The 26,872-nt window shown below is 42.1% G+C and overlaps 1 protein-coding gene across 2 annotated transcripts; it reads left to right on the forward strand.

The window, feature by feature from the left end:
• On the forward strand, positions 1–26,262 carry mlf1 (myeloid leukemia factor 1). Of its 2 annotated transcripts, XM_065000177.1 has the most exons (8): positions 1–1,788; positions 2,139–2,975; positions 3,095–3,257; positions 21,891–21,977; positions 22,159–22,299; positions 24,417–24,576; positions 25,161–25,308; positions 25,530–26,262. In XM_065000177.1, the coding sequence occupies exons 2-8, from the start codon at positions 2,899–2,901 to the stop codon at positions 25,612–25,614; spliced, it is 861 nt and encodes a 286-aa protein (XP_064856249.1). In that variant the 5' UTR covers positions 1–1,788; positions 2,139–2,898; the 3' UTR covers positions 25,615–26,262. The 2 variants fall into 2 exon arrangements, with proteins under 2 accessions (XP_064856249.1, XP_029536228.1); XM_029680368.2 differs by lacking the exon at positions 2,139–2,975 and having other exon boundaries at positions 5–1,788.
• Positions 26,263–26,872: the final 610 nt, after the last annotated feature.

Raw genomic sequence — 26,872 nt, forward strand, 5'->3', positions numbered from 1 at the left:
GGGCATTGAGGAGTGCATTCACATATCTACACATTTTCATACACACACAAATAATAGTATTATTTTTTTGTATTTTTTTTCTCTCTCTCTTTTTCCTCTCTTCTAGTTCAGTTTCAGCATTGTGAACATGTATGTGTGTATCTGTGGCCCATTTGGCCTGTCCCACGGCTTCCTTCAATGATGGGTTGTGAGTGGCTCTGTTGCCCCTAGTTGATTGTCCCTTTTATACCATGGCTATAATTCAACACATTTACTGCTAGAAATGTGTTCATTTGCAGGTAGAAATGTGTTCAACATCCACTGAAGTAGCTAGCAAGTTTATAGTAGATAGCTACAGTAGTTGCCTTGGTAACCAAACAAACCGACATGCTAGTTTAGCTAACCAAACCATCAGTCATATCTAGTTATTATGAAAATCGAGTTCCAAAAATTCCAATAATGTTTTCAATTCGGCTTTTGCTTTCAAAAGCAGCTCAAACATAGACCATTTAAATGATAATGCCCGCCTCGAAGCCGATGTTTGGAGGATATATTTTTACTTGCCCAATGTTCTAAAATGTAGCAAGTTTCGATAGTAAACCAGGGGCTGTCACACACCGGGTCGTAGGAGCCGCTTCATAGCTCGAAACAGAAAATAGATATTTCATACTTCACTTTCCAACACCCGTGGAAATGTTTAACAGTCTTCTCGGGGTATTTGACGAGGACCCTTTCTTCTCGTAAGTGGTATCAATATTGTATTCTGCCACTCGTTCATTCGACTGTCTGAATATGTTTCTAGAAAAATTATATTTATTTTAAATATCTGTCAAAAGTCAACACCACTTTGATCATGACACATATAAACGATAAAGATAAAGGACAAGAACGACTGTACCCACCCCTTGTCTAAAATGAGTCAGTAGTGTAGGCTATTATCAATAGCGTTATAGTATGCCAGTAGTGATTGTGTAAAATATTGAATGTGGAGAATGTATCAGCACTGTAGGTGCGTTAGCTTGCTAGCCAGCCAGACAATTTTAGAGAGGGATTATTCCATTATACAACTTTCAATAACTGCCAATATGCTAACATTCCATTCAAACAATGCAGTCAATCGGCTGCAGGGTACCTAGTGGGTTAGGGCGTTGGACTAGTAACCGGAAGGTACAACTCTGTCGTTCTGCCCCTGAACAGGCAGTTAACCCACTGTTCCTAGGCCGTCATTGAAAATAAGAATTTGTTCTTAACTGACTTGCCTAGTTAAATAAAGGTAAAATAAAAAAATCCCCAGTCGTACTCTGGCTAAAATCAGATCATGATAGGATTTACACAAGTTGAAAATGCAACAAGTACTGATATTGTATCATATAATAGCACTGACAGCTTTTCAAGAAAATGTAGAACGGAATGGTCTTGTGGCACACGCTGGTAAAATAGTTAAGGCAAAACTTTGAATATTGTTTTTATGGAGCTCGCTCAGTTGTAACGACAGCTACCGACAACACTGCGTTGTGCTGATAGAGCCGCTCGAGCTTTGAATAGCCAGCCAATCGCAGTGTTCGTCGGAGGTCATGTGGCTGTTTGTTCATAGTTGAACGTTCTAAACGTTCTAAAATGTGGCAAGGTTCGATGGTAACTTCATTGACACCGAGCGCGGGGGGCTGTAACGTTCACACACCGGGTCATTGGAGCCGCTTCATAGCAGGAGACAGAAAATAGATATTTCATACTTCACTTTCCCCGTCCAACACCCGTGGAAATGTTTAACAGTCTTCTCAGGGAATTTGACGAGGACCCTTTCTTCTCGTAAGTAGTATCTTTATTGTATTCTGCCACTCATTCATTCGACTGTCTGAAGATTTTTCTCGAAAAATAATGTTTATTTCAAATAGCAGTCAAAAGTCAACACCACTTTGAACATGACACATTGTCTCAGAAATTAGACAAGAACGACTGTATGCTACCCACCCCGTCTCTACAATGACACTATGCAGGCTATTATCTATAATGTTATATTTTAAGAGCTGCATTCACAATCAATAGGTTGAAGATATTATTATGGGGAAATTGTGTGCCCAATTCCAATGCTTTGTTATCAGCATAGCCTATTTCCTTATATAAGCAGTTCCAGACTGAAAAACTGTTTATATCTCCAGGCCATCGGACTGCTGAACAGCTATCACTTGCTGCATGGCTACCTGCCTGTGCTCTGCCCTGCACCTTGAAGACTTATGCCCCATGTGTATATATAGAGTTATATTCTAAATCATTTAAATGACAACTAAGGCACACCGACATCAATGTTTAATTTCTTTCAATATCTACTGGTTAACATGTAGGCTACAGTAATAGCATGGTACTTACTACTCAAGGCATAGAGTTACCGGTGTCAGCAAAACATTGCTTCATGTTTTTCATTGGTGAATAGATGCTGTGACCCATTCCCCAGGATAAGTGAGAGAATGAAATATCTATTAATCACCTGGCCTAGATCCTTGACATATCTTAGGCCTGCAATAAAATATGATAAATGTTACATTTACAACCCCCATCTTCAGTCCACAAACCAGCCCTCCACTTGCAATGCCCAGTTGCATGTTCTTGCTATTACTATTTTTATTAGTAGAATTTTCTTTTTTAAAACATATATTCTACACAGAAGTGAAGCCGCTCCGAACACCCAAAACCCTCCGGTTGTCCCCACCCACCCCACATCTAGCTATGACTATTTGTACTATTTTCACACAGAAAAATGCCAATCACTGATTTGACCTAAGAAATATGGCAGAGTAACACTGCCTCCTTCATTTATGTGTTTGGGGAGGTGTTCCACTAATTGATAACTAATACAACTATGCCTACTCATATTAATTGTGAATTTGGTTGTATGACAGACAGTAAATTATGAAATGGTGAATGCCTGGTGTTAAGAGGTTTCCTTCCTTCCTTTATCTCCCCCCACTTTCCCTTTTTCCAATCTACAGCTCGTCAAGGTAGGACCATTTGTTTTTCACTCATCAGCACAGTCATCAATTCTGCAAAGAATTACAGAACCAGCATCTCTGGGAACGTTGAGGCTAATTCCCTCTTTTCTTCTTTGTCTTCTCCACAGGGATCCATTCCAGGCACACAATACCCGTGTACAACAGATGATGCGGAGTTTCTCAGAGCCCTTCGGTCGGGACTTCATGCCCAGTCTGACTGGCGGGCGGGAAAGGGGCCACGTATCCGGGGGCCAACTCAACACTAGCATGGTGCCACGGGAGGACCACAGGGTGAGGACTGCTGCTTTGACTGTGACACACTGACTGGGGTAGGGTAACTAGGGCCAATGTGTTGTTCTGGTGAACCAGGTTAGGTCCCACACATAATAATAATAATAATAATACATTTGTAAAGTGCATTTTCTATGCTCAATGTGCATGACACGAGTAGCCTGGGAGTATCGATATTGGCTAAAGCACATACAGATCCTGACTAGGATATGTCAGGTCAGGAGAGGGTTGTTGGCTTGAATCTCAAACAGGTGACTGCTTCAGTGCCTCTAGTTCATACCCTATCATTAAGCTGGTCTTCTTACTTGGAGAGCATTTCCCTTTGGATTTGTTTGTGCTATTATGTCAACTCTTTATCATGCCAAACATTTGTCTGCACAAACAGATCTGGGACCAGGCTATGTTCTCTTGGCTTGAGAAACAGAAACTGGCGACCATATCTCCCAGTACATTGTAGATTCTCCCCATTCACTTGTACTCTCTTGGTGAAGGTGTGAAATCATATCCTTAGCCCAGGAGTTGGTCAGTTCCTGGTACTGACCTACATACTGTCCTCCTTTATCTGTGTCAGTGAGTGAAGGAACCCAAACACCTGCACCACAACTCGCCCCCCTCCACCCACCCCCCTTATTTCAGCGTCCAGCTTTCAAACAAACAAGAACGCTGACCAGCCGAAAGAGATAAAAAAAGAAAAGGGCTTAGGTTTACTGGGGTCGTGATGGAAAATGGCCATGGACGTGTAACCGGATCCCCCCCTGCTGCCAGGTCAGGCCAGCGATGCTATAGTGCTTATTGAACCTCTGCTGCTGCTCTGCTGGGGCACTGGAGAGTGTGGTGGGTTGTAGAAGGGCAACCCCTCGCCTCTCTGGCCAGCTATCTTTGGCCTGAGGAGGGTATATTTAGAGCATTGTTCCACTGACACAGTGCTTTCTCACTCAAACACACCAATGGCCCTCTTGAGGACCCTGCTGCCCGAGCTGTTGAAAAGACACGTCAAAACAGACATGTTTGTTTTCATAGCTGTTTGGCCCATGGTTACATGCAGCAAATCAGGAAGGACACACTGTACACATTTCTCATGACAGCATTGGTTATGAGTTTATCACAATATAGTTCTGTTTTCTCATAGACCTGAATCCTGACTTGAGATCCTTGTACATAACATTTTTGTGCAAATCATCCATTGACATTAATGCATGATTGCAAAGTTAACCATGTGCAAAGTTAGGATTCAGTGTGTGGTTAATTTTCTCTGTAAATTTCAACAGTACTGAATTACAGTTTCATTACATTTAAACACTAGCCTATTAGCTCAGCTTTGCAATGCAGTTATATGCATTTTCTATCAGAAGGCAAATAGAACATGTAGGCTGGTGGGAAGGCCACCACATTTTTTAAGATACCCCTACCCGAGGTAGAACAAAGCACAACCATGTTTTTTCAAATACCTAATGTCTCCCATTTATGAATGGGATGAATGGTTGTATCCAAATACTTTTCTGCAAAAGTAATTAAATTGATGGATATTTTGACACACCCCCTTAAATTCAAAAAGTACAGAATAATGCCTGGCTGTAGGGGAAAGGGCCGCAGAGCAATGTTGCAAGCTCTGATATCGCAACATTTTAAAATACAAGTAGTCAGTTGTCTGGCATACATACATACACAAACAGCATTAGGATATCGTAATGCATCTTGGTAATATAAACCTGTAAACACAGAGATACAATAGGCGGAAATGTCAGCTATAAATATTTATGATGAATGTAAGCTTTACTTTTTGCTACGTGCTTAAATTCTAACTTTCCATCTCAAATGTGCTCTCATTCAGTGATGTATCATCCTGCCTGACAAAAGTACATACAGTTACACATGTTTTCTGATGTTGTGGCTAGTGTAATCTGCTCTAAGTAAAGCAAGTGGGCTCCGACATCGGAATTAGATTAGATGTTTTCCATAATTGTATACAACACTCATGCCCATAAAGACTGATTTGGTGTAAATCCATTTTATTCGGAATCCAATATGGTCAACATGATTACATTCAAACACATTCGCCTATATATAATTTGCCCTTGTTAATTTTGGATTGAATGTGTTTTTCTGTCTTTAAAAATGTTTCATCTTGGCATATCTAGAACTATGGGTGGCACTGCCACTGCCTCTTGTTTGAATACCAGATCCAAATAGCTTTTCAATGTGTGTTCATCTCATTCACACACTTACAATGGGCAATTCTGAAAAATATAATAACAAACCTTTGACGACACAAAGCACATAGTAGTATAACCAAGTAACAGGAAAGCAACCTGTAATACAACATTCAGTCATTCTAGTAGCGTATATGTACAGCGCTAACCTTTTCCCTCTTTCCCCACTGAAACTGAATCAACCTTGCACACTTAAAGTCTTTGAGGTGACCAGGACATGAGTGTGTCCTAACAGGGTGAGGAGACAAAGTAGCCAATAGTGTTTGTAGTTCTGGGGCCTGACCAGCTTGCATAGGTAACTGGCCATTCTAGGCAAGCTATCTATCTTTATGACGGGCAGGATATTGGGGCTGTGTGGTGATCAGTTTCCAATTCTACAACAGTTGGGTGCAGACTCTCTGGGGGTGAAGCTTGCATGCCAACCAGGGTTGGGCTCAATTTGAATTGAAGGCGGTCAATTCAAGAAAGTAAACTGAAATTCCAATTCAATTATTGAGAAAAGGGCATCTATTTTTAATGACTTCTCAACAAACTGAAAAGGAAAAGCTATTAATGTAAAAGGTTTTAACATTTTAGAATTTTTTATTCAAATCACTTCCTGAATCGACTGACTTCAATTCGAATTGAGCCCAACCCTGAAGCCAACAGGACCCTTTGACTAATTGGAATGTTATCTCAGCCTGAATGATTCTGGGGATACTTCAGTAGTGAAATGGTTAGTTGTCGGGTTCTGAAGGAGAGTCTGAAAGGACTGTCACAAACAGACCTGCCCATAGACCTTTCCAACACTTAATTTAGTTTTTAATTTGTCACAATTCCTGCAGTTCACATCCTAAAAATTCCTTAATATTCTTCTGGAAGTCGGGTAGGATGATAATTTGGACGATATTAACTGTGGATAGTTGGCTGTGAATACAGTCTGGGACAGGACCAGCGGGAGATGAGGGTGACAGAACCAGTGATGGCGACCTCAGGAAGAAGTGTTATGATGGACGCAGCACAGCTCCAGACATACATACTGTACATTTTAAAGATGATCCCTGGGCTTTGATGGACTGTAAAGGGTTTGCAGAGGAGGTGGTGCTGGTCAAGCATGGTGCACAAAGACCACTATCTCACAGTCAATCCCCAGCCACCATACACGATCACATACAGCAGGGCTGCCCAACCCTCTTCCTGGAGATCTACTGCCCTGTAGGTTTTCAGTCCAACCCTAATTTAGCATATCTGATTCAGCTAGTTAAGGTCTTGTTGAGCAGCAAATTAGTAGAATCAGGTGTGTTAAATTAGGGTTAGACTGAACCCACAGGATGGTAGATCTCCAGGAAGAGGGTTGGGCAGCCCTGACATATAACATCTTTGTTTCAGTTTGACCATCCTAAGGGGCCTCTTGTTTGCCCTAGATGGCATATGTCCTTAAAGGGATGTTGGGATTACTGCACAGTTTCCCAGACCAATGCATGAGTCACCCCAACATGAAAGCTTATTCTTTACATGCAAGTCCAGTTCCGGTATCACATGGGCTGGCTAGCCATCGCAAAATAGGTACATATGATGGCAATGCATGACAGCACTTTCCAGGTGGCATTTTGGCTATTGAACGGCCGACTGACATGTGACAGTCCAATTCCATGTTGTCTCTGTCTGTGGTAACTGCCAGATGGGAGGACTGTTGGTGGTGGGGACCTATCGAGGACTGGGAGATTCAGGATGGCATTGACATTGAAGAGGTGCAAATCCTATCATATGTGAAAGCCCAGTAAGTTGATGGCATTTCTCGTCAATGAGTGTCAGGTTGTTTTGGTTCAATGTGGGGAACACCTCCCTTATGAGCTTGTTACATCCTCCCCATACCTATAATGTCACCATGTCAACATGTATGGCGTCTCCAGGGCAGACTGGGAGATTTGGGATGGCATTGACATTGGAGAGCTGCCATTCCTATGTCATGTGAAGGCCCACTAAGTTGATGGAATTTCTTGACAATGAGTGTCAGGTTGTATTGCAAGAGTAGGGGCTGAACAAATACAATCCACAATGAGAGTTTTCAGTGTCTTTGTTTTTCTTAGAGCCGATGAGATTACAATAGCCACAACATAAACGTGTTAGTTAGTGTATGCATTTCTGTCAGGCAGAACTATGCAGCACTGAATGACAGCAAAGTTGTCTATTAATCAGATAGCAAAAATCATAAATATTCATACTGTGCCTTCAGAAAGAATTCATGCCCCTTTACTTATTCCATATTTTGAGCCTGAATTCAAAATTGATTAGATATATTTGTTTTCTCTCACATATCTACACACTGCCCCATAATGACAAAGTGAAAACATGTTTTAGTAATATTTGCACATTTATTCATTTACATTTACATTTAAGTCATTTAGCAGACGCTCTTATCCAGAGCGACTTACAAATTGGTGCGTTCACCTTAAGACATCCAGTGGAACAGCCACTTTACAATAGTGCATCTAAATCTTTTAAGGGGGGGTGAGAAGGATTACTTTATCCTATCCTAGGTATTCCTGAAAGAGGTGGGGTTTCAGGTGTCTCCGGAAGGTGGTGATTGACTCCGCTGTCCTGGCGTCGTGAGGGAGTTTGTTCCACCATTGGGGGGCCAGAGCAGCGAACAGTTTTGACTGGGCTGCGCGGGAACTGTACTTCCTCAGTGGTAGGGAGGCGAGCAGGCCAGAGGTGGATGAACGCAGTGCCCTTGTTTGGGTGTAGGGCCTGATCAGAGCCTGGAGGTACTGAGGTGCCGTTCCCCTCACAGCTCCGTAGGCAAGCACCATGGTCTTGTAGTGGATGCGAGCTTCAACTGGAAGCCAGTGGAGAGAGCGGAGGAGCGGGGTGACGTGAGAGAACTTGGGAAGGTTGAACACCAGACGGGCTGCGGCGTTCTGGATGAGTTGTAGGGGTTTAATGGCACAGGCAGGGAGCCCAGCCAACAGCGAGTTGCAGTAATCCAGACGGGAGATGACAAGTGCCTGGATTAGGACCTGCGCTGCTTCCTGTGTGAGGCAGGGTCGTACTCTGCGGATGTTGTAGAGCATGAACCTACAAGAACGGGCCACCGCCTTGATGTTAGTTGAGAACGACAGGGTGTTGTCCAGGATCACGCCAAGGTTCTTAGCGCTCTGGGAGGAGGACACAATGGAGTTGTCAACCGTGATGGCGAGATCATGGAACGGGCAGTCCTTCCCCGGGAGGAAGAGCAGCTCCGTCTTGCCGAGTTCAGCTTGAGGTGGTGATCCGTCATCCACACTGATATGTCTGCCAGACATGCAGAGATGCGATTCACCACCTGGTCATCAGAAGGGGGAAAGGAGAAGATTAATTGTGTGTCGTCTGCATAGCAATGATAGGAGAGACCATGTGAGGTTATGACAGAGCCAAGTGACTTGGTGTATAGCGAGAATAGGAGAGGGCCTAGAACAGAGCCCTGGGGACGCCAGTGGTGAGAGCGCGTGGTGAGGAGACAGATTCTCGCCACGCCACCTGGTAGGAGCGACCTGTCAGGTAGGACGCAATCCAAGCGTGGGCCGCGCCGGAGATGCCCAACTCGGAGAGGGTGGAGAGGAGGATCTGATGGTTCACAGTATCGAAGGCAGCCGATAGGTCTAGAAGGATGAGAGCAGAGGAGAGAGAGTTAGCTTTAGCAGTGCGGAGGGCCTCCGTGATACAGAGAAGAGCAGTCTCAGTTGAATGACTAGTCTTGAAACCTGACTGATTTGGATCAAGAAGGTCATTCTGAGAGAGATAGCGGGAGAGCTGGCCAAGGACGGCACGTTCTAGAGTTTTGGAGAGAAAAGAAAGAAGGGATACTGGTCTGTAGTTGTTGACATCGGAGGGATCGAGTGTAGGTTTTTTCAGAAGGGGTGCAACTCTCGCTCTCTTGAAGACAGAAGGGACGTAGCCAGCGGTCAGGGATGAGTTGATGAGCGAGGTGAGGTAAGGGAGAAGGTCTCCGGAAATGGTCTGGAGAAGAGAGGAGGGAATAGGGTCAAGCGGGCAGGTTGTTGGGCGGCCGGCCGTCACAAGACGCAAGATTTCATCTGGAGAGAGAGGGGAAAAGAGGTCAGAGCACAGGGTAGGGCAGTGTGAGCAGAACCAGCGGTGTCGTTTGACTTAGCAAACGAGGATCGGATGTCGTCGACCTTCTTTTCAAAATGGTTGACGAAGTCATCTGCAGAGAGGGAGGAGGGGGGGAGGAGGATTCAGGAGGGAGGAGAAGGTGGCAAAGAGCTTCCTAGGGTTAGAGGCAGATGCTTGGACTTTAGAGTGGTAGAAAGTGGCTTTAGCAGCAGAGACAGAAGAGGAAAATGTAGAGAGGAGGGAGTGAAAGGATGCCAGGTCCGCAGGGAGGCGAGTTTTCCTCCATTTCCGCTCGGCTGCCCGGAGCCCTGTTCTGCCCTATTCAAAATGAAATACAGAAATATCTCATTTACATAAGTATTCACACCCCTGAGTAAATACATGTTAGAATCACCTTTGGCAGTGATTACTGCTGTGAGCATTTCTGTGTAAGTCTCTAAGAGCTTTGCACACATGGATTGTACAATATTTGACCATTATTCTTTTCAAAATTCTTCAAGCTCTGTCAAATTGGTCGTTGATCATTGCTAGATAACTATTTTAAAGTATTGCCATAGATTTTCAAGCAGATTTAAGTCAGAACTGTAAGTTGGCCACTCAGGAACATTCACTGTCGTCTTGGTAAGCAATTCTAGTGTAGATCTCGTGTTTTAGGTTGTTGTCCTGCTGAAAGGTGAATTAATTTTCCAGTGTCTGGTGGAAAGCAGACTGAACCAGGGTTTCCTCTAGGATTTTGCCTGTGCATAGCTCCATTCTGTTAATTTTTTTATCCTGAAAAACTCCCCAGTCCTTAACGATTGCAAGCATACTCATAACATGATGCAGCCACCACTATGCTTGAAAATATGGAGAGTGGTACTTCATAATGTGTTTTATTGGATTTGCCCCAAACATGACACTTAATTTCTTTGCCACATGTTTTTGTAGTATTACTTTAGTGCCTTGTTGCAAACATAATGCATGTTTTGGAATATTTTTTACTCTGTACAGGCTTCATTCTTTTCACTCTTTCAATTAGGTTAATATTGTGGAGTTACTACAATGTTGTTGATCCATCCTCAGTTTTCTCCTATCACATCCATTAAACAGTTTTAAAGTCATTGGCCTCCTGGTGAAATCCCTGAGCGGTTTCCTTCCTCTCTGGCAACTGAGTTAGGAAGGATGCCTGTATCTTTGTAGTGACTGCGTGTCTTGATATACCAGCCAAAGTGGAATTAATAATTTCGCCATTCTCAAAGGGATATTCAATGTCAGCTTTTTACATTTTTACCCATCTACCAATAGGTACCTTCTTTGCAAGGCATTGGAAAACCTCCCTGGTCTTTGAGGTAGTCCATATGCAACTTATGTGACTGGTAAAGCAAATGTTTACTCCTGAACTTATTTTGAAAAACATTATTCCACTTTGACATTATGGGGTATTGTGTGTAGGGCAGTGACAAAAACATCTATATTTAATAAGTTTTTAATTCAAGCTGTAACACAACAAAATGTGGAAAGAAGTGAAGGGGTGTGAATACATTCTGAAGGTACTGTATTTGCTATTTCCTTCTATTGTATCTCTGTATTTACAGGTCTATATTTCCAATATGCTAATTAAGATATGCTTATGCTGTCTGTGTATGTAGTGCAGACAACTGACTACTTGTATTCAAAATCTTCTCAATATCAGAGCTTGCAATATTGGGTTACATAAGCTTATGATAACAAATCTAGTAATGAAAGCATAAGCTACAGCTAGCTAGCAATGCAGTATATAGAGTGTGGTGAGTAGTTGACTCCAAGTGAGAAAGATAATAGTTGAACAGTTTTGAACAAATTAACTTCATCAAAAATGAAGGAGAAGCAGCAGAGAGTGAGAGAGAGAGTTATATGTCATTGTACCTTTTTCTTATTCTTAGTTTACATTTCACTTAGCTAATGCAGCTAATTTAGCCTACTGAACAACCTGACTCAAACGAACAGAGTGGAATGTTATTTATGTTAGCTAAGCTGACTAAGGCTATCCAACACTGCAACTCTTCCAAGTCAAGGTAAGCTTTCTGTTTTATTGATGTATTGTCAACAGGGCCCGCTGGTGTAACTGCTAATCTGCTTGCTGTACACTACTGCCTGATTATACACATGGATTGGATTGTGGGTTTACTAACAAATTATTTCTAGTTTGTTGACAATAGCATTATTATTTTTTATTATTTTTTGTATTTTCCACCCCTTTTTTCTCCCCAATTTCGTGATATCCAATTGGTAGTAGTTACAGTCTTGTCTCATCGCTGCAACTCCAATACGGACTCGGGAGAGGCGAAGGTCGAGAGCCATGCGTCCTCTTAAACACAACCCAACCACACAATGCCCATCCAACCCGGAAGCCACCCGCACCAATGTGTCTGAGGAAACATCGTACACCTGGCAACCGTGCCAGCGTGCACTGCACCAGCCTGCCACAGGAGTCGCTAGTGCGCGATGAGACAAGATATCCCTGCCGGCCAAACCCTCCCTAACCCGGACGACGCTGGGCCAATTGTGCGCTGCCCCATGGGCCTCCCAGTCGCGGCCGGCTGCAACAGAGCCTGGACTCGAACCCAGAATCTCTAGTGGCACAGCTAGCACTGCGATGCAGTGTCTTAGACCACTGCGCCACTCAGGAGGTGACAATAGCATTAATATGGTGACAACAATGTAGGCTGTGTAGCGGTTATGGTATAAATGTTTGTCTTTGAGGTTTTTGCGCCTTGTCACAGACACCTGTTTTGTTGTGCACTGGTGTTCACAAGTGAAGGGGAAAGGTGAGAGCAAGTGATGCTGTGTGTTGCTGCTATGAAAGTGAACTGTGTGTGGGTGATTAAAGGTGTATTCATTGCGCCAATTCTGTTGCAAAACGATTCTTAAATGGAAACAGAACAAAACAGAGAGGGACTTACCTAAATTTGTCCAATAGAAACTCTTGTTTTAGTTGCAAAAAATAATCAATCAATCACATGTATTTATGAAGCCCTTTTTACATCAGCAGTTGTCACAAAGTGCTTATACAGAAACTGAGCCTAAAACCCCAGAAAGCAAGCAATGCAGATGTAGAAGCACATGGTGGATAGGGAAAACTCCCTAGAAAGGTTGGAATCAAGGAAGAACCTAGAGAGAAACCAGGCTCTGAGGGGTGACCAGTCCTCTGCTAGCAGTGCCAGGTGAAGATTATAAGAGTACATGGTCATTAAGGCCAGATTGTTCTTCAAGATGTTCAAACACTCATAGATGACCAGCCGGGTCAAATAATATTCACAGTGGTTATAGAGGGTGCAACAGGTCAGCACCTCGGGAGGTGCAACTGTTTGGACTAATGATTACGCACCCCAGATCAGCTAGATGCAGGCAAGAGTGTGCAAGGCAGTATTGAATGCATCACTGTTTGTCACCTTGTTTACTCAAATTTGTCTCTCAAACCTTTATAGCGTAGTTGCAAACTTACATTTTTAGGCTGGGTTGTAGGAACCTTATGATGGGTATAGGGCAAATTTCAGAAACATGTAGTAGGCTACTAGCCAAACCTATCAATGTTACATTGAGCTGGGTGAATGGAATATGAATGATAGTCATTCATATTCCATTCATACGAATGACTCGTATGAATATTATTGTCATTATTTATATTATGCTATAATCTTAAACGGTGCTAGGGTTGCAAAGTGACCTGTAGTTTACCAAAGTTACCAGAATCTTCAGTAATTTTGGTCATTAACAGAACATCTATGGCAATCTATTGTAACTTTGGTCAATTATACTTGAATAACGTGTTTTTGAAAAATTCATATATAGTATTCATTTCCATGAGTTTCTAGTAGGTAGACCATATGTTCAAGAGAAAATAGCCTAATTAATGAAAAAAGCATCTAATCAACAATGGCATTATTTTCAAACTCTTCCAATATTAACTTTTTTCACAACTGCTGCCACCAATTTGATGCAAAAACATTACCAACAAATGCATACTGATAAAATAAAATAAACTAAAACAAATACAAAGGATATTTCAGGCTGAAACCCTCATTAACACCAATGTTATTAACTAAGTTGATGGTTTATATTCATGTTTACAGCTTTGTCATTAAATGTTTTATTTGAAAATCATGTTATTTAATTATTTGGTATATTTTACATGTGATAAGACCAGAAAGAGAGCAAGAGATAATTAAACACCTGTAAAAATCTGAAGTACCCAAAAGGGCCACTAGACATCTTGTGAAATATTAGATAACATCCTTGAATGATACCAAAATTCTGGTAGTATACTGGTAAACTTAGAAAGTTTCCAGTAATATACCCTCCCTTTGCAACCTTAAACGGCACCGACCGTCACTGCTCAAAAACTAAAGCCCTTTTTGAGGATTGGTCGATGGTCTAATGGTCATATTCATTAGGACATAAAAAATGTTCTAAAACATTTTGCAACAGATTCTGAAAATGAGTGTTTCTTATTGAACAAGTTCAAGTTGTCTCTCCCTTTTTCAGTCCGTTTTCTTCCATTTGGTGTCTAATGGTCATGACCGAGATCTGTCTAATGGGCCTTTGCTCCCATTTCCCCTAAAGACACCTTCTCTCCCAGTATAAAGGTCTCATGATGACCAGGCAGCTGCCCTGCTTTAGAAGCCCTGAGGTGCTAAACTTAGTCCCTGTGTCCTTTCACTAATCCTGCACCCCTCCCCGTGTGCCCAGTATATTTATCCCTGGTAATTACTTTCAACGTTCACCAGCCTACATAGGTCATTAGTAGAGCACTACATTGGGAATAGGGTGCCATTTGGGAGGTAGACACTGTTTTAGAGAGCTTTAAAGAGCGCTACTGTAGCAAGCTAGCTCACAGTTGAAGGTGTTGTTGGTAAGAGCGTGTGGTGCACTGTGCACAGCGGTGACTAGTTCTGTAGCAGTGGGCTGTTGTAGGGATTTTTGAAAATCTACTGGTGGATGCAGGGCTTTGCTTTTTTAAAATAAAAAATAGTTTCTATTGGTTCTACAGACTGATTAGTCTTCTCTTTTCAGCAGTAGGAATTTCTTTCCAAACTATACATTTTTCCCGCGATTGTATTTTAAAATGTGCAAAAGGCAAAGCAACAGCTGCAACCATCCATAGAAATATAATCCATAGCTGGCAGTTCCCATTCAAGTCAGAACTGGCATCCATTGCTAGTGTACCCATGAGTTTAACAGTCAAATTGCCAGGGTAAGAGGTTACAAAAACCTTCTATGGATTATATGTCTATAGCCACAATGCAACAAGCAATATATTTGGCGTGCATGCTGCCCAAACTGCGGTCTTCCCGGTTGTAGGCAAACCTGTAACTGCCAAAGTAAAAGAAACACTTGAGTAAACGAGGGATGCAAAGTATACAGTGCATTTGGAGAGTATTCAGACCCCTTGACTTTTTCCACATTTTGTTACGTTACAGCCTTATTCTAAAATGAATCAAATAAATGTTTTCCCTCATCAATCTACACACAATACCCCATATTGACAAAGAAAAAAAAACAGGTTTTTAGAAATACCTTATTGACATAAGTATTCAGACTCTTTGCTATTAGACTCGAAATTGAGCTCAGGTGCATCCTGCTTCCGTTGAACATCCTTGAGATGTTTCTACAACTTGATTGGAGGCCACCTGTGGTAAATGCAATTGATTGGATATGATTTGGAAAGGCACACAACTGTATATATGTTGACAGTGCATGTCAGAGCAAAAACCAAGCCATGAGGTCGAAAGAATTGTCCGTAGAGCGCAGAGACAGGATTATGTCGAGGCACAGACCTGGGGAAGGGTACCAAAACATTTCTGTAGCATTGAAGGTCCCCAAGAACACAGTGGCCTCAATCATTCTTAATAAATGGAAGAAAGAACCACCAAGACTTCCTAGAGCTGGCCGCCCGGCCAAACTAAGCAATCAGGGGAGAAGGGTCACTCTGTCAGAGCTCTAGAGTTATTTTTTGGAGATGGGAGAACCTTCCAGAAGGACAACCATCTCTGTAGCACTCCAACAATCAGGCCTTTATGGTAGAGTGACCAGACGGAAGCCACTCTTCAGTAAAAGACACATGGCAGCCTGCTTGGAATTTGCCAAAAGGCACCTAAAGACTCTGACCATGAGAAACAAGATTCTCTGGTCTGGTGAAACCAAGATTAAACTCTCTGGCCTGAATGCCAAGCCTTACATCTGGCACCATCCCTATGTTGAAGCATGGTGGTTGCAGCATCATGCTGTGGGGATGTTTTTCAGCGGCAGGGACTGGGAAACTAGTCAGGATCGTGGCAAAGATGAACGAAGTACAGAGAGATCCTTGATGAAAACCTGCTCCAGAGTGCTCAGGACCTCAGCCTGGGACTACGGTTCACCTTCCAACAGGACTACGCCCTAAGCACACAGCCAAGACAACGCAGGAGTCTGAATGTCCTTGAGTGGCCCAGCCAAAGCCTGAACTTGAACCCGATCGAACATCTCTGGAGGGACCTGAAAATATATGTCCTCATTCAACTTGACCGAGCTTGAGAGGATCTGCAGAGAAGCATGGGAGTGCCAAGCTCAAGACTCAATGCTGTAACTGCTGCCAAAGGTGCTGAGTAAAGGGTCAGAATACTTATGTAAATGTAATATTTCAATTTTTTAAATAAATTGGCAGCAATTTCTAAAAACCTGTTTTTGCTTTGCCATTATGGGGTATTGTGTGTAGATTGAAAAAACGGTTGAATCAATTTTAGAATAAGGCTGTAATGTAACACTGTGGATAAAGGGTTGAGAATATTTTCAGAAGGCACTGTATACAGTATAGATAATATTTGTTTGTAATTTTTGTATTATTATTATTATTATTTATATATATATTATTATTTTTTGCTTCCACACCGGGCCCCCCACGGGCCTGGGCCCAGTGGTTTCAGCACCGGTAAGCCCCTGCATTAATCCGGCCCTGGGTGGATGTTGTTTTGGGTTGTTCCTTTTGCTCTTCCATCTGCTTGGCAAGCGTGCTCTGGCATCCACTGCTGAAGGGTTAGCAGCTATGAAAGATATTATTGCTCCGCTACCGATCTCAAGTATCACGCATGCTTTAGTGAATCCGCACCCTATATCAGATATGTGCACACAGGAGCACACACACATCAGCACACCAACACAGACATTCACAGCATCGTTGAAGTAAAGCTGCTGTTTCTTTTGCCAGTTTGCTGAGCATTCGATCCCCCCCAGCCTGTGAATATGTTTAGTCTTTCCTCTCAAAGGTTGTTTGGCTGTTTGGGAATATCACATTTCGTTCCCTTCCATCACACTCAACTACTTGCTTAGTTAATATAATATTTCATAAGATACCTTGGATTCAGAGAAGTTTGTTTTATTTCGCTTCACTTTAATCACTCATTAAAGAAAATATCAAATTGTTTTATTTCGGTTAATTTAATTTCACTGGGTTAATTAAAGCCAAGATCACATTTCAGCTTTTTATATACCTGTCATAATAAAAAAAACTTTATCATGTGTTTTGATTTATAAAAGGAAATGGGCACTTTGTCGCTAAAGTTACTCCTACTCTCTGTATCATTAATCTGCTTAATTTTTATTAGGGTAGCATCTTTAGCCTCCCCAGTGGTTTCTAACAGTTCCTAGAACCCATGCCTTCACAGCTCGCCTGTCCCTCCATTCCCTGAGAGCTGAAATTAAAGCCCTATGCCCTGGCCTCAGTGTGACTCATAGCTCCGCTTTAACCAGCGAGAGGGGGGAATAGAATAAGACGCGATGCCATGACAGGCTGGGAGGGTGGAAAGGGGACCATGAGTTTTAAAAAAATCGAGCAGTAGCACAGCCGCCCCCAAAATAATGTATTAAAGACCCTGCGAGTCAATACTTTACATTTTACACGATCAACCTCTGCGGCCATCTAAAAATATGCCCGACATGCGAGTGTAACGGGCATTTATTTGTTTATACATGCTATTCAGATATATAATTGGCCCATCGTGCTACGTACAGGCCTATCAGGGGCAGCGAGGAGCGTTTTACATCACCCTGACCTTTGGAAAAGAGCTGAGCGAGCAACCGAGATAGACCCAGACTCTCCGCCCCCCACCCATCTGCCCACCCGTTGGGTCCATGCAGGTTTTTTTTCAGAACGAGGATATGTTTTCAGTGTTAAACCCCCTGTAATCCATGGCAACGGGTCCCAATTACATGGAGAGCATAGCTCTCTCAACACCCTCCAGGCTGAGCTCCAGCCAAACCTTTCTCCCTCTCTCTCTGGTGTCTGTATCCACATACGGTGCCCCTGGCTTGGGTTGGGATGTTTAGGATGCCTGCCCAGGCCTCCAGGGGTTATAAACACCCTGAAGTAGAGAGTCAGGGGAGCAGCGGCTAGGACTGAAATAGTCTTTCTCTCAATTTGCACATTCAGCAGGTTCTAGGCCCCATGTAAATGTGGGAAGGGCTAAGGTTCAGATTCACAGTGTAATATAACAAGAAAACAAAGCTAAAGAGACTATAGACTACATACTGAGAACAAACTGAATACATGTGTAAAGACGGACACTATTTTGTATATGAGCCTTCCTGTCTCAGTGGTGCCTTGCTTTCTCAGGCTTCTTTGTGAGTGTGTGCGTGTGTATATGTGTGTGCTTATGTCTGTGTTGCTGCTGCTCTGCACTCTATGTTCATTCTGTATTGTACTGCTTTTCAGAGGATAAGCCAGTCGCTTTCGCCTTTCGGCTGTGTTGATAGCACGGTTAGTCCGGCAGACTACTCAAATGCTATAATGCAGCACCATTCCTTGTTTCAGCCATAAGCTGACCATTGGCAAGTACTAACCCCCCTCACCTACACTATATCTTTATAGACACACACAGCAAGTTTGAATCTAGCTGAAGTTATGGTAATAACGTAATATTTATTATATTATTTGTTATATTATTATTATTATTATTATTTGACCCTGCTGATCATCTATGAACATTTTAACATCTTGGTCATGTTCTGTTATAATCTCCACCCGGCACAGCCAAAGAGGACTGGCCACTCCTCATAGCCTAGTTCTCTCTAGGTTTCTTCCTAGGTTCTGGCCTTTCTAGGGAGTTTTTCCAAGCCACCGTGCTTCTACACCTGCATTGCTTGCTGTTTGGGGTTTTAGGCTGGGTTTCTGTACAGCACTTTGAGATATTAGCTGATGTAAGAAGGGCTTTATAAATAAATTTGATTTGATATATTGTGAATCTGAGCAAAGGCCACATTCACAGTGCATATGTGCCATGCCAAATTGGTAAGATGTGGGAGTATGCATGTATGCACCCAATACCAAGTGTATGTGTAGGCTTACTAGGCTACATGTGTGTGTGCATGCGATTGTATCTACCAGTATTAGTGTGCGTGTGGTCATGCACACACGGCCTGGTTGTTTTACGAGCTGGTTGACCCCTCCTGTTGATGGTGTTGGGTCAAATATTACCTGGGCACCCACAGCGGGCCAGATCAACTCTGCTGGCTGGCTGGTACCCATGGTGGCTCAGCCTAGTGATTTAGCTCACTCTAGCAGTCCTAGGAGGCCTGTGGTTAGTTACTGTAACTTACACTCCACTACAAGAGAGACTAGGATCATGTGGTTGGGTCGAGTATTGTAAAACAGTCAAAAAGCTCTATTTACCCAATGACATGCACAGGATGTTGATTTAAAGCCCTATTGGCCCTGGTAAAAAGTTCTGCACTATAGGGTGCCCTAACGGACGCAGCCTAAAGCTACGCTAACTTATCAGTGTGATTTTTGCGGTTGTGATGTTTTTTTTCTCCAAATCACAAAGGTTGCATATGCCCAACTAATGCACGTTACTAAAACATATCTATCCACTGAGATGGAGAGGCAGAGTAGGTGAACAGATCTTCACATATGTGGTTCCCACTATGAAGCATGGAGGAGGAGGTGTGATGGTGTGGAGGTGCTTTGCTGGTGACACTATCTGTGATTTATTTAGAATTCAAGGCACACTTAACCAGAATGGCTATCACAGAATTCTGCAGCGATACGCCATCCCATCTGGTTTGCGCTTAGTGGGACTATCATTTGTTTTTCAACAGGACAATGACCCGAAACACACCTCCAGGCTGTGAAAGGGCTATTTGACCAAGAAGGAGAGTGATGGAGTGCTGCATCAGATGAGCTGGCCTGCACAATCACCCGACCTCAACCCAATTGAGATGTTTTGGGATGAGTTGGACCGCAGAGTGAAGGAAAAGCAGCCAACAAGTGCTCAAGATATGTAACTCACCACCTGGATTTGGTCTTATGTAGCAAAATGTAAAATTGTGTTTTTTACATTGGATAAAAGTAGAGACTCCGCTACAACATGGTATATCATACACTGCATTTTGAGGAACAATGGGAAAGTAGTACTGCTTTGAAAGTTGATAAATTTGTTAACTCACTTTTGAGGAAATGGTCTTTGAATGTTTTGGTATCTAGAGCTTTTTGTCTACACCCATTCAGCATCGTTCACACCATCTTAAGCTTTAGCCCCACCCATCTCGTTTCGCTCTCGGAGCGTTCATAGCGCACACCTAACGCTCTGGCCGAAGATTTGTTTACCTCTGGATAACATAGAAACAGCCTAACCAGCTCTGCTGGCAACAATTTCATTACGCTTTTTTGCCAACGTTTACTGACACTGGCCATATTCAACAGGTGTAATAACGTCATACACATAAAGTTAGCTAGGGAGCCAGCCAGCTAACGTTAGCTAGGTAACAGTACACTTTAGCTTAAGACATGTAGCTAGCTAGCTAGCTAGGTAAACAACATGTAAGATCACACACGTTACGTTAGCTAACGAGCCAGCCAGCTAACGTTAGCTAGTTAAACACTACCCTGCGCAAATCTGCTGGGAGCTAACCAACCAGGTTCAATGTTAGCTAGCTAACATTAGGCTCTAACTAGCAAAGCAAATGGCTCTGGGATACGAATAATATCGTCATACACGTAACGTTAGCTAGCTAACAGTACACTTTAGCTTGAAATGAAACCACTTTTGTGTAATATCTGAAAATGTAGCTAGCTATCTTACCCGTCTGTATACATCATCATGCATGATGGACGTGTTTCCCTGTCACGGATGCCATGGTTGCCCTTAGTTTGAAGATGTAATCCGGAGGCCGGTGTTTTCTCCATCTCTTTAGCTATCATACTCTAATTCCACTGATTTCAAAACTCGATCCTCCAGAAAGTGGAGAGCAACATTAAAAAAAACTTTTAAAAAACAGCGTTCAACAGGATTACCAACACAGACTGACCAGCTCAAATAGACAGAAGCCCTCTATATGGCAGACCAATCCGAACTCCTCTCTCGGCATGTCCAGCCCACTCATTATCTCAGCCAATCATGGCTTGTGGGAAGGTTGCTCACTTTCCTGTGGCTTAACCAACAAGGCTCGTCATTTAACAATTTTATTCATTTTTACAGACATATAAGTTTGTTATTAAGGCACATGAAAGTTCACGTTCCAGAAGGCCTTTCTGCCAAAAAAACGCATTTTGATCAAAATAAAAAACGTTCAAATGGCTCTCCTGTTAAGTCGTGACTCGCGTTATACGCCTAGTTTCCTGAAACGCGTCACATGTGGGAAATCCTTCTAGACTGTTGAAAAACATTCCACATGAAGCTGGTTGAGAGAATGCCAAGATTGTGCAAAGCTGTCATCAAGGCAAAGGGTGGCTACTTTGAAGAATATAAAATATATTTTGATTTGTTCAAAACTTTTTGGGTTACTATTCCATTTGTGTTATTTTATAGTTTTGATGCCACCACTATTCTACAATGTAGAAAATAGTAAAAATAAAGAAAAACCCTTGAATGAGTAGGTGTGACTGGTACTGTATATTTAACGAGTATTGGTTATGTTTTAGTAAAAAATAACAGCATACAGTGTTCAACTGCACACTCTGATGACGTCAAAATGTGTCCACGCTCCAGGCGGACAAAGGAATCACTCTCCGTGTATCTCTGATTGATGAAAGATGTCCAATATAGTGATGAGTGAAGTTAGCCTACATATCTAAATAGATTTTAACAAACTAGATTATGAGTATAATTGTTAAGCTATGGTGTGAATCCTTACTTTAGCATAAGTCAAGCATTCACCCAGTCATGCATTGATGTCAATGGGAAAATAAGTGGAAATTCGACTAGTGGAAGTTTTGCCCCTATGATGGTACAGCGTGGAGGGAGATTTTATATTGTATGCTATATGGATGTCTATTGTAATGGTGGTATGGACCTTAAAGTTAGTTTTGAATGGCCCATTGTTCTTGTTCCCTCTGCAGGACATGGAGTCGAAGAATCCATTCAGTATGTTGGACAGCATGATGTTCGGCGTGAGGAACAGGATGGAGGACATGCACAGAAACTTTGTGAGTCACGTTGTGTCTCTTCTCAGACCCCACACAGCCCATACAAATAGAATTACTAGAAGGGTAATAGTATGAATTAATTAATTATATTTTTATGACAGACTTTGTTCATTAGTGTTTTAGCACGTGTGTTCTACATGGCTTTATACTCACGTCAATCTGTGTGTGGGTTGTTTTCCAGGAGAACCTGTCCACAGACTCGAACGGCAACACCAACGCCCACTCATTCAGCTCTTCCTCAGTGATGACCTATTCCAAGGTTGGAGACGAACCCCCCAAAGTGTTCCAGGCCTCCTCCCAGACACGGCGCGCCCCTGGCGGGGTATGTACACTCAAGTATGGCCAGAGATACTGCTGAGTGGCTGGGGGAGGGCTCTCCAAGCTGATACCGCACTTAACACTAAGGAAGAAGTTGTTTACGAGAACAGCAAGCCCTCAGAGTGATATAGAGAGTATAAGAAGAGTTTAATTCCAAAATGCTATACATCCATTCATTAGCTTTTATTGTTTAAAGAAATTATGAAAGAGATTGGTGTATTTTTTTCACTATCTAATCATGGCATGGGGATGTTCAATGACAGACATGCACAGTATTTGTTTAAACTCTATCACTTGATGGTTTAATTTCAGAGACAAATCAATTTTTTTAGCAAAATGCTTTATATTTCTCTCAGAGAAATAAGTAGTACTGCTAGGTTTTACACAAGCAAATGTAAGAAATATTTTTTTGTTTATAAAAAACTGGGCAAATTCTACATTTGTTGACAGTAATATAAGTATGTATCTGTATGTAAAACATTTTACATTTTAGTCATTTAGCAGATGCTCTTTCGTCGGGGCATGAACTCTACAAGATGCTGGCCCATGTTGACTCCAATGCTTCCCACAGTTGTCAAGTTGGCTGGATGTCCTTTGGGTGGTGGACCATTCTTGATACACAAAGGGAAACTGTTGACTGTGAAAAGCAGCAGCGTTGCAGTTCTTGAAACATTAAAACTGGTGCGCCTGGCACCTACTAACATACCCCGTTCAAAGGCACTTAAATATTTTGTCTTTCACATTCAGAACAGGTGTTCATAATCTGTGTATAGGGTTTTGGGAGATTTTCTTTCATACACCTAAAATCTATGAAATTGTAGACCTCCACAAGTCTGGTTCATCCTTGGGAGCAATTTCCAAATGCCTGAAGGTACCACGTTCATCTGTACAAACAATAGTATGCAAGTATAAACACCATGGGACAACGCAGCCGTCATACCGCTCAGGAAGGAGACCCATTCTGTCTCCTAGAGATGAACGTACTTTGGTGCGAAAAGTGCAAATCAATCCCAGAACAACAGCAAAGGACCTTGTGAAGATGCTGGAGGAAACGGGTACAAAAGTAACTATATCCACAGTAAAACAAGTCCTATATCGACATAACCTGAAAGGCCGCTCAGCAAGGAAGAAGCCACTGCTCCAAAACCGCCCAAAAAAAAGCCAGATTACAGTTTGCAACTGCACATGGGGATAAAGATCATACTTTTTGGAGAAATGTCCTCTGGTCTGATAACACAAAAATAGAACTGTTTGGCCATAATGACCATCGTTATGTTTGGAGGAAAAGGAGGGAGGCTTGAAAGCCGAAGAACACCATCCCAACCGTTAAGCACAGGGGTGGCAGCATCATGTTGTGGAGGTGCTTTGCTGCAGGAGGGACTGGTGCACTTCACAAAATAGATGGCATCATGAGGCAGGACAATTATGTGGATATATTGAAGCAACATCTCAAGACATCAGTCAGGAAGTTAAGCTTGGTCGCAAATAGGTCTTCCAAATGGACAATGACCCCAATGACACTTCCAAAGTTGTAGCAAAATGGCTTAAGGACAGCAAAGTCAAGGTATTGGAGTGGCCATCACAAAGCCCTGACCTCAATCCCATAGGACATTTGTGGGCAGAACTGAAAAAGCGTGTGTGAGCAAGGAGCCTACAAACCTGACTCAGTTACACCAGCTCTGTCAGGAGGAATAGGCCAAAATTCACCGAAATAATTGTGGGAAGCTTGTGGAAGGCTACCAGAAACATTTGACACAAGTTAAACAATTCAAAGGCAATGCTACCAAATACTAATTGAGTGTATGTAAACTTCTGACCCACTGGGAATGTGATGAAATAAATAAAAGCTGGAATAAATCATTCTCTCTACTATTATTCTGACATTTCACATTATTAAAATAAAGTTTTGATCCTAATTGACCTAAGACAGAGAATTTTTACTATGATTACATGTCTGGAATTGTGAAACTGAGTTTAAATGTATTTGGCTAAGGTGTATGTAAACTTCTGACTTCAACTGAATGTCTGACACAGCAAGAGTTTCCTGATGCTGGCTTTCTCAATCATTATTGTCCATCGCCTCTTTGGTAACTCATTCTGATTGGCTGTCCCCGTGTCTAGATTAAGGAGACTCGGCAGTCCCTGAAGGACTCAGAGAGTGGTCTGGAGAAGATGTCCATTGGACACCACATCCAGGACCGAGGACACGTGGTGGAGAAAAAACACAACAAGAGGACAGGGGAACGGGAGCTCAACCAGGACTTCCAGAATCTGGATGAATGTAAGTCAGTTGTAGTGTAAGGGGGTCAGCACCCCCAAAAAACAAAGGGTAATACTTTACTTTAACCCTGCAGGTAATTATGCATTATGATGTGGTTCTAATGCACTGTAAGACATGTTGAAAGAATGTGTCACCCCCTTATGTCTTATTATCATCTCATAACGATCATTACTTGAGTCTGTTGAAAATGTCCTATATAAAGGGACATATCATATTATAAGCCTGAAAAACATGTGCATACATGCTTATAAGAATAACACATAATACTTGCGGTCTTTAATTAAAGTGTTACCAATTTATTAATTGTTTTTTATGATGCTTTGATTATTATTTTAAGGCATATAGGTTATCATCAGTGTTCGATGAATAGTCATAAAAAATACAGAATTTACTGTCAGAGGATTTTCCTATCCCAGCTCTGTTTGGGGTTTATATAGTCTGAGACATTCCGTTATGTTCCTATCTCAGAGAAAATAAGGTATTCAAATTCCAAGGAACTGCCCCTTGCCAGGTTAATCACAGCATCCCACAGAGTGATACCTAAACTGTTCCTGACCCCTAACCTCTGCCCTTTCCCCTCATAGCCGAGGCGCAGTCCTTTGACGAAGAGTGGCAGCAAGAGGTGTTTAAATTCCGACCATTTGCCCCCATGTCCCGTCTGGAGGCCCCCAAGCCTAGGGTGGTGCATCGGGCAGCCCTCACTGCCGCCACCGGCCCCGACCAGGGACGTAGGTCAGTCATCATGTGTCCTGGGTCATATAATGACACGTGGGACAGATCCGCTCAAGGAGGAGTGGCCGTAAACCAAAACAAACCATTTCTGGATGCTACATCAGTGAACATTTCGGTTATGATTGAAGTGTCAAGTATTATACTACAGTTGATCAATGGTTTATTGAAATGTGGGTTGATGGATGAATGATTTATGTCTGCTTTCTGATTTCCCCCCTCAGGGACAAAGTAAAACCAAAACCTGAAGGAAGGAAAATACACATTGACGATCTCAAAGTCAAAGGATCAGGCATGGTGAAGCAGTAGACATGTCTAGCAAATAAAGCTACGTCAGGCAACAACTCTTTGATGCTTTTACCTGTCTCCAAGACAAGCTTGGTTTCCAGGTATTTTGTCTCACAGAAAATCAGTCAATGACCCAGTTGTTGATATGCTTTTTACCCTTTCATTTTCACGCTACCAAGTAAAGTAAAGAACACTTGTCAAGTCAGGCACTTATTCTGTCAGAGTAGATCCATACAAGCTTCTTCCAGAAAGCTCAGGACTCCTGTGGAAGTAGCATTAAGACAGGCACACATAAGCTACTAGCGATTATATGTGATATATGATTTCAGAATCATGACATTGAGCAGACATAATTTGTCACATGTTATATAATTGGGCATCAGATCAACAGCAATGTTATCTCAGAAATATTATCCTTCTGCTTTTGGAAATGTCATGTTCACATTGTATAGATTGCATCAAAAGGAAACAAACGTATATATTTATGCAGTTAGACATTTGAAGTCCATAAGTGCACTTAGACGTCAAACTTGTGTGCTTTTTATGTGTAGTGGCCATTGTTTTATTAATGTATTTTACCTGCTGTAATCTTTGTAAAAAATTATAATACCCTTTTTATATTGTTTTTCACCATGCTATTAATTTATGACATAAAACACAGAAATTATGGTTGGGATGAAAGTGTCCGGTTCATTCTAAAATATTCTTATCATGGGATTCTTATAGATTGAACTCATAAGATCCTCAATTTGAAAATTAAATATTTCATTTCAAAAGCAAATGGTAGCGTAGTCTATTAAAACTGAGTGTGTATTTGATTTGTCATCAAGCAGTGTGTTTATCACTGTATAGGAGCACTGCTGACTGTGCCTGTGTGACAGATACATCTAACAGGGTATTTTTAGAACAGACTTGTCAGTGACTCAGATGTTATGAACCCAGCACACTCTCGCATCATGTGCCCCATCATGTGCTCCTGATTTAGTTTAACTTGTTTTTGTCTCCTTGCATCTATATCAAGTGTGAAAATATATTATGGAATCACCTAAGACGTTAACTCAACAAATGTCCATATATGCAGGCTTCTCAATTATAAATTAAGAGGCAGGGGAAGGAGAAGAGCAGTTAGGTCAGAGGGGTGGCCTCATGCCTCAAGGTTTCACAGGACAAAGTGGCATAACTCTGTGTTTATGTAACAAAGTAAATGTCCCATCTATCTTAACAGGGCTGCAGAAATTAGCAAGGTCAGTAATATCATCTGGGTGTTAGGATTCAGAAG

Source organism: Oncorhynchus nerka, linkage group LG14 (genome assembly GCF_034236695.1).
Source record: "Oncorhynchus nerka isolate Pitt River linkage group LG14, Oner_Uvic_2.0, whole genome shotgun sequence".
Classification (NCBI taxonomy): Eukaryota; Metazoa; Chordata; class Actinopteri; order Salmoniformes; family Salmonidae; genus Oncorhynchus; species Oncorhynchus nerka.

Bases quoted from the DNA above. Each gene is read 5' to 3' on its own strand.
- mlf1 (XM_065000177.1), top strand. From the start codon at position 2,899: ATGCCTGGTGTTAAGAGGTTTCCTTCCTTCCTTTATCTCCCCCCACTT. The intron at 24,577-25,160 runs GTAAGTCAGTTG...TTCCCCTCATAG, and splicing joins CTTCCAGAATCTGGATGAAT to CCGAGGCGCAGTCCTTTGAC. The intron at 25,309-25,529 runs GTCAGTCATCAT...TTCCCCCCTCAG, and splicing joins GGCCCCGACCAGGGACGTAG to GGACAAAGTAAAACCAAAAC.